The sequence below is a fragment of the Ascidia mentula genome, chromosome 1 (genome assembly GCF_947561715.1).
Source record: "Ascidia mentula chromosome 1, kaAscMent1.1, whole genome shotgun sequence".
NCBI lineage: Eukaryota > Metazoa > Chordata > Ascidiacea > Phlebobranchia > Ascidiidae > Ascidia > Ascidia mentula.
The window spans coordinates 23,350,523-23,366,068 of NC_138566.1; the positions used below are offsets into that span (position 1 = coordinate 23,350,523).

The 15,546-nt window shown below is 38.3% G+C and overlaps 3 protein-coding genes across 4 annotated transcripts; 1 reads left to right on the forward strand and 2 right to left on the reverse strand.

Moving 5' to 3' along the window:
* Nucleotides 1-86: 86 nt before the first annotated feature.
* Nucleotides 87-1,554, forward strand: LOC145907400 (AP-3 complex subunit mu-1-like). The gene has a single exon (XM_082994950.1). It carries the CDS (start codon nt 140-142, stop codon nt 1,388-1,390), a length of 1,251 nt encoding a protein of 416 aa, XP_082851076.1. The 5' UTR covers nt 87-139; the 3' UTR covers nt 1,391-1,554.
* A 147-nt stretch (nt 1,555-1,701) lies between these two features.
* Nucleotides 1,702-8,046, reverse strand: LOC145905807 (kelch-like protein 25). 2 transcript variants are annotated; one of them, XM_082994177.1, is made up of 19 exons: nt 7,847-8,046; nt 7,085-7,205; nt 6,618-6,774; nt 6,238-6,455; nt 5,952-6,101; nt 5,612-5,723; nt 5,442-5,518; nt 4,926-5,103; nt 4,404-4,559; nt 4,189-4,302; nt 3,857-3,976; nt 3,548-3,695; nt 3,340-3,488; nt 2,882-2,985; nt 2,638-2,821; nt 2,422-2,565; nt 2,204-2,362; nt 1,989-2,115; nt 1,702-1,919 (listed from the first exon to the last, which is right to left on the reverse strand). In XM_082994177.1, the coding sequence occupies exons 1-19, from the start codon at nt 7,909-7,911 to the stop codon at nt 1,784-1,786; spliced, it is 2,619 nt and encodes an 872-aa protein (XP_082850303.1). In that variant the 5' UTR covers nt 7,912-8,046; the 3' UTR covers nt 1,702-1,783. The 2 variants fall into 2 exon arrangements, with proteins under 2 accessions (XP_082850303.1, XP_082849611.1); XM_082993485.1 differs by having other exon boundaries at nt 1,989-2,133.
* A 4,862-nt stretch (nt 8,047-12,908) lies between these two features.
* Nucleotides 12,909-15,126, reverse strand: LOC145890041 (transmembrane protein 53-like). Its single transcript, XM_082981085.1, has 4 exons — nt 15,045-15,126; nt 14,640-14,786; nt 14,435-14,580; nt 12,909-13,187 (listed from the first exon to the last, which is right to left on the reverse strand). Exons 1-4 carry the CDS (start codon nt 15,124-15,126, stop codon nt 12,909-12,911), a joined length of 654 nt encoding a protein of 217 aa, XP_082837211.1.
* Between the last annotated feature and the right edge of the window lie 420 nt (nt 15,127-15,546).

Genomic DNA, 15,546 nt, shown 5'->3' on the forward strand with positions numbered 1-15,546 from the left:
GCTAAATTACCGGACACGTACGATTACGTCGGTGAGCTTTTTAAGCACTCAAGTTTATTTTACCTATTGGCATTATTAACAGAGAAAAATTGTTTTAGGTTGAACGAAACTTCTTCAGTAGGAGTTTGAATCAAACAAGATGATTCACAGTTTGTTTATGATAAATTCTCACCGTGACATATTCATGGAAAAACACTGGAAAACAGCAATTAAAAAGTCAATCTGTGACTACTTCTTTGAGGCTCTGGAAAAAGCTTCAAGTCCTGAAGATGTCCCCCCTGTAATAACCACACCACACCACTATCTTATCAGCATTTACAGAGAAAGGCTTTATTTTGTGTCAGTTATCACAAAAGAAGTTCAACCCCTGTTTGTTATTGAGTTTCTTCATAGAATAGTTGACACATTCATTGATTACTTTGATGAGTGCTCTGAACGTACTATCAAAGACAACTATGTGGTGGTGTACGAGCTTTTAGAAGAAATGCTTGACAATGGATATCCATTGGCAACAGAAAGCAACATCCTTAAGGAGCTGATCAAGCCACCCAACATTCTTAGATCTGTCGTTAATACTGTCACAGGCCAAAGCAACATCGCTGACCGCTTACCAACTGGTCAACTATCAAACATACCATGGAGACGGACTGGTGTAAAATATACTGCCAACGAAGCCTACTTTGACATCACAGAGGAAGTGGATGCGATCATTGATCGATCAGGTTCTGTTGTGTTTGCCGAAATTCAAGGAAGCATAGATGCTGTTGTGAAATTATCTGGAATGCCTGATTTGACCTTGTCATTTGTTAATCCAAGGTTACTGGATGATGTCAGTTTCCATCCCTGTGTGCGTTTCAAAAGGTGGGAGTCTGAACGGGTGTTGTCATTTGTTCCACCCGATGGTTCATTCAAACTCTGCTCCTATCATGTAGGATCACAGGGAATGGTTTCTATCCCTATATATATTCGACACAATATACATTATGCAGGGAGTGGTGGAAAGTTTGAGGTGACAGTGGGACCAAGACACACAATGGGGAAAGTAATCGAAGACTTGAAAATATCAGCGTCGATGCCTAAGCAGGTGCTGAATGTTAATCTCTTACCAACACAAGGAGAATACAATTTTAATCCTGTGGAGAAAGAACTTGTTTGGGATGTGGGCAAAATTATGGCTGGAAAACCTCCAGTTATCAGGGGCATGGTCAGTTTGCAGTCTGGAGTTCCAATCCCTGAGGAAAAACCTACCCTGTCAGTCCAGTTTAAAATCCAGCAACTTTCGATATCGGGTCTTAGAGTTAACAGACTAGACATGTACGGCGAAAAGTACAAACCATTTAAAGGTGTTAAGTATATCACCAAAGCTGGAAAGTTCCAAGTTCGCACCTAATACTAAAGTCTGTGCTCAGCTACTCATGTAAAATATAAGCAATCTGTATTAGTTTAATACTTGAAAGTTGTGCAATTATCTTAATATTTGTAAGTTGTGGAATTGCCAACTAAATTTGTGACAAGTTGCTGTTTAAATGGCTGGTATATATTGGTGTATGTAGTTTAGTGCATAAAAATCACAATTGTTCTTTGCAATGAATGTTTTTTGTTGTACATAGTGTTTTTATGATGTTCACCTGCTAGTCACACAAACTAAGCCGCAGTACCAACCTTGCAAATTCCCTCAAAACCTCTCGTTCTATTACTATATAGGTGGGAAAAAATATCATGTTTACATTCATTTGCACACCCAAAAACTTAAATCACTAAGAAAATATTGCGAATTAAAATATCATTTCTTGATTTTTTGAAATGTTTTTAGTAGATTGGGTGTTGCACGCCTGACAGGCAGTTCAAATGAGTGCTTTAAAATCTTGGTTCCATTGGGGACACCCACTGTCCATATTGAATAACGATTTGAGTGGTTTCTGCATTAAATTTAAGGTAGAACTTTGTAGGGTGTCATAAACTGTAAATTAACTACAAATAATGCTTACTCCGAAGTGCAGAAGTAGATCGACTTGTCTACGACAGTGCTTGACACAATTGTCTTTAGTGGCACGTGCAGGCTAATTGTACTTATACACTGCACCCATTGCGCTTCACTAGCAAGGTCCAAATATCCTAACAAACAATTGGAATCTGTTCAGAAAAAAAACATCTTAATACCTCCTGTTCTACCCCAACGATACATCAAACACAAATTCTGTACCGGCCAAATATATCCTGTCTCCAAAGGCATGTGCACAGTAGCCCGAAGTGCAAATTATAAAGGTTGTCAGGTCAGTCCACTTGTCGTTTTCGATCGAGTAGAAAGTTGGAGAAATGCCTTTGGGTCCAAACACCACTTCTCCAAACACGTAAATTGAACCTGTGTTAAATATCCTTCGTTGCAATATGTCGATGTTGGTAGACAACAGTGCTGCTAACCTTGGTGATGTGCTGCGACGCATTTAGTGCGACTATTGGCCATACTGGCAATAGTTTGGAAGCTACTAGCAAAGTTGCCTAGTTTTTCCGCACTGCACATCCATTTTTGAGACTGATCACATCCACCAAGCACGTACAGTGATTCTGCTTGACAATCACAGTTTTAAGGAAGGCAATGAAATCAGACTTTTGTGTATAGCCTATATATTGCTTTACCTTTTGCAAGCACGGCTGAAGCGCCAGCTCTTGGTTCTTTCATGGAGGGAAGAGTCTTCCATCCGGAATCTGAATATTCCATTACGTCGGATATAGGAAGATTGTTTTTGCCAAGGCCACCACAAAAAACTATTCGATCTTTGCTGCAAGCGACAGCATAATGTTTTGCCGATTTGTGCCAAATCTGTTGGCAATATTTTAGTAACAGCAGTTTGTCAAACATACATGTGCAGTGTATACTAACTGTACGGCCACTGGACGTTCCACTTTTTATTGTAATAAGTTGATTTTTGCAGGCAAGCATTAGTGAATTGTCAGCACTAGGTTCGGACAGCTCTTTCGTTTTCTCTACATCAAAAAAATTATCAGATGACATGTTAAATATGGGGATACGTGTTACAAAGATAGTTATTTCCTGCATAGGCCTTCCCCTGTATAATACAAATAACATGGCTTTCAAAAAGAATTAGTCGAAATTTTGATAACAATAATCATTTATTGTTCGTCTCTGTTGTTTGGTACCCATAGAATATTTCATCAGGTTTTAGGTGTTCATGGTGATGAATTTTTTAAATTGTCAATTTTTGCAAAACAACAGGGTAAAAGGTGCGAAAAAAATTAATTTTAATATGAATGCCAAAGCGATACGGCACTGATGATAAACGCAGGTGTGTTCGAAACGTTTAAGGTTTGGAGCAGTACCTTTGTAACTACTTTTGCCCGGGTTTGTATTTAAAACAGAACCTTCTTCGGATGACTCGTCGTCAGCGCTGCTTCCACATTCAGGTTCGACTGACTTCCAATTCAGATCTTGGTCAGTGAAACTGCATGACCACGCGCGCTCCGGTTCGCTGTTTCAAGGGAATATTTATCATAGCCCAAACACGTACATACATTAAAGTTAACATACTGCAATACGCTTGTCAGGTAAACGCGCTCCAAACTTTTTCCAAAGTAAAGTCGTCCAAAAATGGTTGGTAGATGTGTAGTAACTGCGGTCCAGCAGTTGTCGAACTGGTGGTAAATCTCGGCGGTGTTGTCACCGGTTAAATCTCCACCTAATATAAAACATGTTTTCGCTGATTGCGGAACAAGGCAGACATTGTTCTGTAGAAATAGAACGCTGTCAAGGTTGATCATTAAATGTTCTGCAAATATGCGTGTTTCATGGTTTCGTTCCGCAAAGAATACCAACTGTTTAGGTTGGTTTCATACTCACCAAAAACAAATATTTGTTGTCTGAAAGTTTGTGCGCAGAAATTCACTCGTTTCTTTGTCATATGCGGACCCGAATGCCACCAGTTAGAGGAAGGTATGTAGATTTCCGTCATCGCAGTTCCTGATAAATGCGACCGATTTTTAACGGTTATTTTACTTGTAGGTGCGCTAATACGCAAGTAGTATGTGTAGTTGTTGTAGCCTTTTCCACGTTACCCATAAAAATCACATACTACAACGAATCAAAATCGGATATGGTAAAGTTGAGGCAACAAAAGTACAACAGATTTTTAGCTTGTGACAATCAGCTTATAAAGCATAAACGAAATATACCTATAGCCTTTCTTTCACAAGATTTGTTCTCATTCAATGTGTCCCAAGAATTCAACCGGTCTTTGGAATCTTTAGTATCAAGACTCACGTATCCGCCGAGAAGATAAACGGTTTCTGAAATTAAAAGTTGTCAGATCATACCCATGGCTGTATTAGTATGCAGCAATTCCTTTAAAATACAAGACGCTGAAAGAAATTGACTAAGTGCTACTAACCGTCTAAAACTACACTGCACATATGGCTGCGTTTACTGGGAGTAAAGCTGACCAAACTCCACTCTTCTCCGTCGCTTTCAAGCTTTTCCACTTTATCCGCAAACTTAGCGTCCGGCCAATCAGCGGAAAGGCTTCCACCGAAAACATAAAGATTTCCTGCGAAATGTTTACGAAAAATACATCAAACGTGTTCGTAAATGCACAAAATAATATCTTAAGTACATATCTTGAGTAAATAAAATTATGTAAACTTCAAGCCTTTACCCAGCAGTTCGTCAGTTTATTAATGTTTAAAGGAAACCAACAAACAATCCCATTTGATTGTGATTGTTGTTGCTAAGACCAAAGATATTGAGACTGTTATATGCAAATTACTCCTTTCGCACCCTGTGTTTAATTCGTACCCTACGGAGTGTTTGCGTTCACAGCATTTGTGTGCCGGAATGTTTTAAAAGTTGTAGTTCTATGAGAGTTTGTGACAGCACAGATTGGCAATAACAAAAGAAACACCACCACAACCACCTTTATATGACACTATCGCAGCGCCGTAGCGTGGATACATCAGGGAGGGCAGCGACGTCCACTTTTTCCCGTCGTACTGAGACACCTCGCTTGACACCCCTCCATTCAATGTTCCACCGCAAATCACAACTTTCGTTCCGTCCACCACCGATGAACGCTCTCTAGCGCCCCGAGGAAACTTGTAAAGAGACATAGTTGTAGATACCGGCACCAAGGGTACAAATTTAATCAACAAGCACGGTACAATTGCACTGAAAGACGTTGTATTGTTTATTTATGCTGTTTAGATATCAAATTTATTTTTAGGGGTGAACTGTATCTCACAAATGGAAACACAAGATGAATACAGGTGTTGTTTATGTTATAAAGTATTGAAAAGAAGCCCTTTCCGGTTGGCTGACCAGGTAAGACAGCAGCTATATAATGGTGCTCCCAAGTTGTAGTTGTATAATTTATATTTATTTAAGTGGGAACTGAAGACTATTTAAATAATAACAGGTTGATATGTTTACATACCTCGATTTCCACAGATACGCGATCGTCCGAGATGGTAATAATTTGAGTCTGAGTTGCTATAAATACCTTTTCCTCTTCTAAATATAACCGTTACTTATAGAATATAGCAATTTAACATTGAAATAGCAGTAATGGTTTCAATTGATATACACGCTGTGTTGACAACTTACCTGAGTAAGTTTGCGGCCGCTTTTCTTGTGCTGATACTCTGTCTGGTCTTACAAGATGCATCAAAGCATTGTCAACCGCATCTCGACATGAAGAAAATGCTTTCACAAGTTCCTGTTTATCAAATAAATTAGATAAATTCAGTTTTTCAAAACATATATACACATATATATGTATTGAAAGTGTATATAAATAAGTAAAGCACTTGATAATTCAGAAAGCTTGTATTTCAGTATGTATGTGGGAATCGTCTGTTCCCGGCGTAAATATACACCGATGAGAAAAGTGTTACATATATGAACACACATGATTTATTTGCGTGCTGTCTATTCTAAAACTGACTTGGGTGCAGATTGAATCCATTAGATAATCTTGTGGGATCAACTGAAGTCGGACGTACTTGAACAGGCACGGAAAGTGCTTTTTCCTTAAATCAACATCCAAATTTGTCCAGGCAAGAATAATTTCGTACAAGTGGGTTTCAGAATCAATCTGCGCAGATTTAAACGTTAACTCAGTTGAAAAAAAACGCGGTACCACAGTGCCAATCATGATAGTATTGTTGTTTTATTTTTTATTTATGTTTAAAGTACCACAGCACAAACTAACTTTATTTTCATTCATTTACCCTGACATCATCCGACGAAAGAATCTTCTCCATTTCGTTTTCCGACAAAAAGTAAAACGCATCTTGCGCGGATACCGCGTCCAAGTTTTGGCAGATAAACCTTTTCACGGCTAAATAGAACCTCGTGGTGTTGTTGCGACGAGCAATTCGCAGCATACGGAGACAATTTCTCGGCTCCAAGATAGAAATCATGTATTTGAGAATATCATTTGTCAGGTCTGAAAAAATTGACTTATTTCGATTTTTATTTTCGATATTCTCAATGCTGGCCCTATTGCTTGATTTAAAACAACTTTAAAATTATATTCCTTAAATTTACAAAAGATAATGTTTTTAAGGTACATAGAACCCCGCATGTGTATTCTGACTCAGACATTCACCTTTAACTGATAAGGAAAGCGAAGTTTTTAGCAAACTCTCCACCGTGTCTTCCGATACACAGATGTCTTCTCCGTATATATAACTTAACACATCTCTCATACCTACAGCTGTCACTTTTTTCAATACCACTTCAATGTCATCGTCCAATTCCGGCCTCTGTGAAGAACATTTGAATAAAGTTTACAATTTCAGTCAAAAGCAAGAACCATATACACTGAACTAAGGCAAACTGTGGTACTCCAAGGTTTTGCAGGTGGCACTGGAATAAGTTAAGTTAATAAGAGACGCAACAGAATGATAGGAATCTAACACCGTTTTGTTATTAATATGTCATAATTACTTTTATTCGGGTTTTAAGTGTTTATGACGCAACATCACCATTATTCAACCGAAACACCAACCTATTTACTTATAAAATAATTACAGGAAATAGAAACACCAATCTTTGTTATTAACGTAAACTTACATCGATAGTTAAAAGCTTGTAGAAAAAAGTTGAACTTGCAGCAAGAACACATTGGTGCGCGTAAAAGACGTTGTTGTCCACCACTAACTTCACTTCACAAAGTTGATTTCGCTTTCGTTGCCTGAAAGGTGTGATTGCAATATAAGAAGCATTAAGAAAAGTAGGGACTTTAGCATAATGGAACCTGTCCGACTATCTGTGATTTTGGTATCACATCACGACGTTTTATGCGTCTAACATTTATAATCATATTGTTGGTTGTGATAAGTTCAAACAAACGCATTTTTTTTCAAAACAAGATGAACAAACAATTGCACCACAGTGCTGTTGTACAGTTGCTTGCAGCATTTTCATCAAACACAAAATTTTACCTTTTCAATTTATTATTGAAGGGAATTATCGAGCAACATTGTGATTTCAGCCAAAATGCGGAATTAGAGCTTTAACCGCACCCAACACAACCCAATTAAAGCATCGAATGTAGGCGTCACGCCTGAATGAGTTACCATCGTCCCTACAGCGTCGGGAATTCCCCGGGAAGCCGCGTACAGTCTCACTTCCAAAGTGTTTGGGTTTTGCTGACGTCAACGCGTCTAGCTAATATGTACTGAAGGCCAAATAAATAATACTGGAACACAGGCAAAGCATAGCACCAGTAATGCCGACTTTTGTAATTTTTGTGGAAACTCGAGTTCCAAAACTAAGCTTCACAAACGTACTTTTTGAACTTGAAAATTTCACGTCTGAGCATTTGGCAAATACCTGTTTAGTTCTTGCAGCAAGTTCTCGGGCTGTGTTCCGTTTCTGATGAGTTTAATCGACGACATAATGTAGCTTGGCGACAAGCAGGTTCTTCCCCATTAATACATTCAGTCTGCATTTATACACTGTTTTAGCTTCGCTCTCAAGAGACTAGCAGTAAGATAGCAGTAAGAGACTATTTCTACGAAATACAACGGCAACAGGAACCTGCATTAATTGGTTTAGGCCTTTTTAATTTAAATAATATACAGGAAAAGCCTGAAACGTAATGTAACAGCAACTGGTGACTGTCTGCTTTGATGCGGATCTTTGTTGTTTGCGTGCTGTGACGCTGCGCCTTTTTTACACTTCACGCCCACCTGACCAGTAAAGGTAGCCTACTGTTGTTGTCTTTTATTTGTTGGATGGCAAGCGTCTGTTACTTTTTCACTCGTCAGTTTGTTATTAGGTGTTTGAAACGCTATAAGCCACTATATTTTACGAATTTCCAAGAAATAAATTTGTATTAAGTTCGGTGGCACATGAACTTATGCAGTAAATAACCATACTAGAGCATATACCCAACACAGTTCATGTTCAGAACCACCCGAATCAAACGGAAGTCGCCATGACACACACATAGCAGTAATTGCACTTCACAAGGAAACGATAAAAAAGCGAAACAAAAGCCAGTCAACTTGATGTTGCAGATACTTTGCACAGCTCTTTGATGTAGATATTTGTTTATTCACTCTACGCAAACAAAGTTAAGCCTGGAGTCTTTGCCTGTTGAATCATCAAAGAAAACTAAAGTTTACTGGACAAGGTCTCATTCTTTCCAACGTGTTTCTTGGCATTTTCAAGGCAGAAATCCAAGAATTCTTCACATTTTTTAACGTAAAGTTGTGGAAACATACGGAAGTGTTGAACGTGAGGTGAAGTGATGAAGTTGTGACCCCACACCTTAGTGTTAACCTTCCCCCGTTGTTGCATCGCAAACTCGATATCTTCCTTAAAACTTTGGTCATCAGCGTCGGAATACAGATAAAGTTGTGGCCACGTGTACTTGGAAGCAGAAAGGTATACCTGTATGCATGTGATGTATTAAGCTTGATGGTATAGCTGAACGTTCACCGTAAGCACACTCGTGTCAAAAAAATAGAGATTGCTTATTATTGTTATTGTAGAACAGACAGACATCTTACTATTGACTGTTACGTCACGATTGAATGATTTTTACGTCACAATCCTTAAACCTAAATGCTATATATCTAGGATTTGTAGCAGAATTTTGCAAAAAAATAAACATCAGCAAAATGAATACGTTTTCCTAAAAACTGCAACGGGAAAGTTTGGTAGTTAATTTCGGGAAGTGCTCGGGGATTGGGCCTGTTATAGTCAGTGGATTGAAACGTAAATATAATGCAGCGTAACAGAGAATGTAGCATAAATAAACAAATTAAGGCGCGCTTCTGACCTCATCATGTTGTCCCGGTCGTGTTATTCCACATAAGCGGCTCAAACAAGACAAAACGAAACGTTGAAGTCCGAGCAAGTAGGCGATGACGAAAAGAAGAAACTTGGGATGTCGAAACTTGATTACAAGAATGCGGTAGAATATTTTGATTCCATGGTGCAAATCATACGGACCGGGAGCACTGTCGAAAACGGCACCGATGATTTTCCGCTTTTGAGTCTGTTTATATGCATAGCTATGTTGCCGTGTACACAACGCTAAGTTTTTGAGACGATTTACCGTTAATATTTTGGCCAAGTAGTGAAACTGGTCGCTGCCCCCTTTGCTTAAAATATGAAACAGAAGTGGATTTTCGGTCAATTGATTTTCCACCAGGATATTCGCCAACTTTTGTGCTCTCACAGCCTTTGTATAAGCAAGATCACCTGCAACACAAACATTTTTAACAGAAAAGAGTCAGGACGTTGTTCTATCATGATATTACCTTCAGCTAACCACATGGGGTTTGTTTGCGGGAACGTTATTGTGATGCAATTTCGTGAGTAAATGTCGGCATATTTCGACACAAGCGTTAATGTGGATCCAGACCATCCGATTAAAAAGACAACTGGAGCATCAGACTTGTTTGTTCCTTCCAAGTTTAAATGTAAATGTAAACAATGGGGTCATTAATATGTTGTAAGATAGTTTTAAGGTCGTCAACAGTCACTAAAACTGAGCCTTTGTATTGCAACCCGGTGTTACAAGTCAAGTATTGTCAGTTTTTGACATTTATGTTTTCACCTCACAAAGAGCATCAGACTTGTTTGTTCCTTTTAAGTTTCAATGCAAATATAAACAATAGAGTCAATAATATGTTGTAAGTTAGTTGCAAGATCGTCAACAGTCACCAAACTTATCTTTTGTTTTTCAAACGAATGCTAAAAGCCAAGTTTTCACCTAACTTTTGTAAAAGCCAGAACGACCACGTGACAAAAAGGGGCTTGGTCTGACACAACTTATGAAATAAGGTGTATACGTATAACGTTGCTTGCTGAAATAACTTAAAACATATTAAGATAACTCAGTACTTACCTTTTGGATATCTTAAATCGTATGGTATAGAGTCATAAGTTTGTGAATTGTCGCCTTTCAACGGTCCGAAAAGCAAAATCATCTTCCAATATTAACTCAAATGTTATCGCAGCAAAATATAAAACTGGCAACAAACACGATGAAAAAACGATAAAAGAGATCAGCTGGTGGTCAGGAAGCCTTCGTCACCCAACACAGATCACGAAGTTGTTTCCTTGATATGCTATTGCTGGGAACACTGATGTGCTGCTGTTTCCCACTCCCGCATAAACAATCTGGAAGACACACTACTCTCTGTTTTAAGAGAAATCGAATTTTGGTTGAAATCCCATGGGTGCAAAACACTGTAGTTTTTTGATAACAAATGTTTCGTATTTCCTCAAAAAAACTATTTGTAGCAATTGAATGCCGAAATGTGTAGTGTTCTTTTGTTTTTGTGTTCTTCCATACAAGAATTCGGTAAAATGAGTAGGTGCTGCGAAACATATCGTATTTTCTGACCACAAAAATGCATCTTATTTCAGTTTAACTTTCGTACCATTGCGATTTTTATGGCAAGGGAAAAATAATTTAGAACAAAAATTTTGATTTATTTGCCGTTCAATTTAGTTTTGGCAGACTTTTCTGTTGTAAGTGCTAACAACTTTATCTTTGTAATTATGTAAAGCCATGGCATCTAACCACATAATACTCAGTTGCGGATACGCGATGGTGATGCAGCAATATTTCACGTAAACATCAGCGTACTTAGATAACAACGATGACGTTGATCCACCCCATCCAACAAGATACATAACGGGAGAATCAGAATCGAAATTTCGCAATTTCAATCTGCATTGTGATGTCACAAACAAAACATTGACTTTTGAGAAATAAGCAATACAGAGAATCAAAATTCGATCAAGGTTTGGTTTATGTTTAGTTATGAGTGTAAATGTGAAAGTACAGTTTTAGTTCGGGTTTGTTCAGATTACAAATGACCGATTTAGATTTAGCTGCGGTTTAAAAAATAAACTGGTTTGAAGGTTTGTGTTTAGTTTTAGTTCGACCACATGGAGAAGAGGCAGCTTACCTTTTGGATAAGTAAGATCGTAAGAGATAGATTGGGATACTTGTGACTTGGTGCTCTTGATCAACTCGTGCTGTAAAATCATTTCTTCTATTCAGTCCAATGTTACTGCATAAAAACCTCAAACAGACAAAACATCAACTGCAAGTCTATATAAACAACAGATCAGCTGGAGATTTAAACGTTTTTTTTACTTCCAACACAGAGCACGAGGTGGCTTCCGTAGCAGCAGTTTGGGGCATTTACTCATTACACTATTCCTCCATACGCACACGTTTTCCCTTGTGTACATATTCGGATAGAAGTAATAAAAGTAGTTTTTTTAGAATTGAACAGTAATTTTGATGTATTGAACACAAACACTTCAGAATTACCCTGAAACTTGACCGTCAATTAATGGAAAAAGAATTTAGTAAACGGAGCTGGTATTTCGTTTGTGTGTTTGAGGAAGAATGCAGGAAATGATACAATGATTGACATCTGTTTTGGTAAATTGTGACTTACTTACGCCCTAATGACTGGGTATCCACTTACAATCTTGATCCATGCTGATGATTGTGTAGATTTATGAAGAATACGAACATATTCGAAACAATACTGCTTATGTTTTTGTGATATTCTCAGTAGTTAAGTATATTTTATTTCATAGTTGAATATTTGCGCAACAATTTGCGACAAAACAAGGTCGAAATTTATTCACTGTTTTGAACTAAACACAGTAAGTTGGAAACATCGTACATTTATTCCGGTTTTCGCGGAAATCATTGCAAGGTATGTCACTGAAAAAGCTTAATCATTGAATGTAATGGTCATGATCACGCGTATACGTACATGTCATCGGTATATGCGACGCATTCCTCCAAAAGAATCTTTTTAAAATGCATTGAAGAGCAGAGATTAAAGTGTTTATCGGTTGTTCAAACACTTCAACACAATTTTTCACAAAAATATTTCGTTGCGTGTAAGTTTTTATTTCGTTTTCGGGTTATTTGGAACTACGCCTAGTCCGGATAAATTTGGCGGACAAATACATTCAGATAAACCGACGTTTACTGCACGAATAAAGGGTACATTTGCATAGGCTGCGTTTGGACGACACAAACATACAGTAGAACTTCTATAATCAATGTAAAGCATGGAAATCATAAATATTGTCAAGCAAAGTCAAGTTGAAATGACACGTATCTGGTCAGCTGATCGACAACCACCTATGGTTCTGAGCTGAATCGTTGTCGTTAGTCCAAGTATTTGTGGTTTGCATCATTTTTACTGCGTTTATCAATAGGAGAAAAAAAAATTTGCGTGTACATATGTACGTTTCAATGCAATCCATTTATTTGTGTGTTGCAGAACATTAGGTAGGTGATACTTATTCATTGATGATGCCCATACCCGAATTGCAACGTGCCTTTATCGGATGAAATCAAAAATGAGTGAACCCATTGATTAAGTAAAATATTCAACTAAAGTTTACTAGACAGGGTCCCATTGTTTCCAACGTGTTTCTTGGCATTTTCAAGGCAGAAATCCAAGAATTCTTCACATTTTTTCACGTAAAGTTGTGGAAACATACGGAAGTGTTGAACGTGAGGTGAAGTGATGAAGTTGTGACCCCACACATTAGTGTTAACCTTCCCCCGTTGTTGCATCGCAAACTCGACGTCTGATTTCATAATTGTTTCATCCACGTCGGAATACAGATAAAGTTGAGGCCATGTGTAGTTAGTAGCAGAAAGGTATATCTGTATGCATGTGATGTATTAAGCTTAATGGTATAGCTGAACGCTTACCGTAACCACACACGTGTCAAAAAATAAAGATTGCTTATTATTGTTATTGTACAGACCGGGCTGATTATAACCTCATACTATGACTGTTACGTCACGAATGAATGATTTTCACGTCACACTGCCTAAACCAGTGGTCCCCAAAGCGGGCGCCAGCGCCCCCTAGGGGCATTTGCAATCGTACGGGGGGCGCTGGAGACTGAATGGGCGATTTTGGGGCGCTAGAGGGCATGGCCAATTTTCTCTTATAGTGTAAGTCAGTGTTTCCCAACCGGTGGTACGTTAACCACTAGTAATATGTGACCGCATTCCAGGTGGTACGCGAGCACCTTTCCGTAATTATCTTAGCTCTTACTTGGTGGAACGTGCTTTCAGCGCAATCGCCACTCTTTTAGATGGAAAAAGAAACGTTTTGATATCGATAATTGAGGAGACTTACGATTGTTTTTGTCCGACATGAAACCTGATACTGAGAAATTGGTGTCATTGCACCAACATCACCCATCGCATTAAGTGACAAGCAACAAATCAACTCGTTGTGTTTTTTGTCTGTTTTGTTGGGTGTCGTTAAATGGCCAAGGTGTGTGGGGACGGAACAGAAAAAAAAAGAAACACTGACCTAAACCTACATGTCGTATATCTAGGAATTGTAGCAATTTTGCAAAAAAATAAGCATCAGCAAAATGAATACGTTTTCCTAAATACTGCAACGGGAAAGTTTTTAGTAAGCAATATACTTGGTACTTAATTTCGGGAAGTGCTCAGTTTGTGGCCAGCAATAACTTTTTTCTCATGAAAGTGTCCCGCAACACTTAAATGATTGGGCAGGCCTGTTATAGTCAGTGGATTGAAACGAAAAATAAAATACAGCGTAACAGAGAATGCAGCATAAATAAACAAAATAAGGCGCGTTTCTGACCTCATCATGTTGTCCCGGTCGTGTTATTCCACATAAGCGGCTCAAACAAGACAAAACGAAACGTTGAAGTCCGAGCAAGTAGGCGATGACGAAAAGAAGAAACTTGGGATGTCGAAACTTGATTACAAGAATGCGGTAGAATATTTTGATTCCATGGTGCAAATCATACGGACCGGGAGCACTGTCGAAAGCGGCACCGATGATTTTCCGCTTTTGAGTCTGTTTATACGCATAGCTATGTTGCCGTGTTATCACACATCGCTAAGATTTTGAGACGATTTACCGTTAATATTTTGGCCAAGTAGTGAAACTGGTCGCTGCCCCCTTTGCTGAAAATATGAAACAGAAGTGGATTTTCGGTCAATTGATTTTCCACTAAGATATTCGCCAACTTTTGTGCTCTCACAACCTTTGCGTAAGCAAGATCACCTGCAACACAAATATTTTTAACAGAAAAGAGTCAGGACGTTGTTCTATCATGACATAACCTTCAGCAAACCACATGGGGTTTGTTTGCGGGAACGTTATTGTAATGCAATTTCGTGAGTAAATGTCGGCATATTTCGACAGAAGCGTTGAGGTGGATCCATACCATCCGATTAAAAAGACAACTGGAGCATCGAACTTGTTTGCATCTTCAAAGGTAAATTTAAATATAAACAATGGAGTCAATAATATGTTGTAAGTTAGTTTGAAGGTCGCCAACAGTCACCAAACTGAGCTTTTGTATTTCAAACCAATGCTACAAGCCAAGTTTTCGCCTCACTTTTGTACAAGCCAGAATGACGGCGTGACAAAATGGCTTGGTCTGACACAACTTATGAAATAAGCTGTATACGTATAAGGTTGCGTGGAAAATAACTTAAAACATATTAAGATAACTCAGTACTTACCTTTTGGATATCTTAAATCGTATCGTATAGAGTCATAAGTTTGTGGTTTGTCGCCTTTCAACGGTCCGAAAAGCAAAATCATCTTCCTGTATTATCTCAAATGTTATCGCAGCAAAATATAAAACTGGCAACAAACACGATGAAAAACCGATAAAAGAGATAAGCTGGTGGCCAGGAAGCCTTATCGTCACCCAACACAGATCACGAAGTTGTTTCCTTGATATGCTATTGCTGACAACACTGATGTGCTGCTGTTTCCCACTCCCGCATAAACAGTCTGGAAGACACAAAACTCTGTTTTTTAAGAGAAATCCAATTTTGGTTGAAATTCCATGGTTGCAAAACACTGTAGTTTTTTTGGTAACAAATGTTTCGTATTTCCTCAACAAAAACTATTTGTAGCAATTGAATGCCGACATGTGTAGTGTTCTTTTGTGTACCAAATTACCGTGCTGAAATGCAAATAATTTTGGTTTGATATATCTGTAAATGTATATTCAAT

What these genes read in the sequence shown, in the direction of transcription:
- LOC145907400 (XM_082994950.1), top strand. Translation starts at nt 140, where the DNA reads ATGATTCACAGTTTGTTTATGATAAATTCTCACCGTGACATATTCATG.
- LOC145905807 (XM_082993485.1), bottom strand. Translation starts at nt 7,911, where the DNA reads ATGTCGTCGATTAAACTCATCAGAAACGGAACACAGCCCGAGAACTTG. An exon ending in TGCGATAGTGTCATATAAAG is followed by an intron (nt 4,560 to 4,925) that starts GTGGTTGTGGTG and finishes AACATTTCGCAG; the next exon opens with GAAATCTTTATGTTTTCGGT. An exon ending in TTCAGCCGTGCTTGCAAAAG is followed by an intron (nt 2,566 to 2,637) that starts GTAAAGCAATAT and finishes ATTGTCAAGCAG; the next exon opens with AATCACTGTACGTGCTTGGT.
- LOC145890041 (XM_082981085.1), bottom strand. Translation starts at nt 15,126, where the DNA reads ATGATTTTGCTTTTCGGACCGTTGAAAGGCGACAAACCACAAACTTAT. An exon ending in CGATTTAAGATATCCAAAAG is followed by an intron (nt 14,787 to 15,044) that starts GTAAGTACTGAG and finishes TTACCTTTGAAG; the next exon opens with ATGCAAACAAGTTCGATGCT. An exon ending in CCCCATGTGGTTTGCTGAAG is followed by an intron (nt 14,581 to 14,639) that starts GTTATGTCATGA and finishes TTTGTGTTGCAG; the next exon opens with GTGATCTTGCTTACGCAAAG.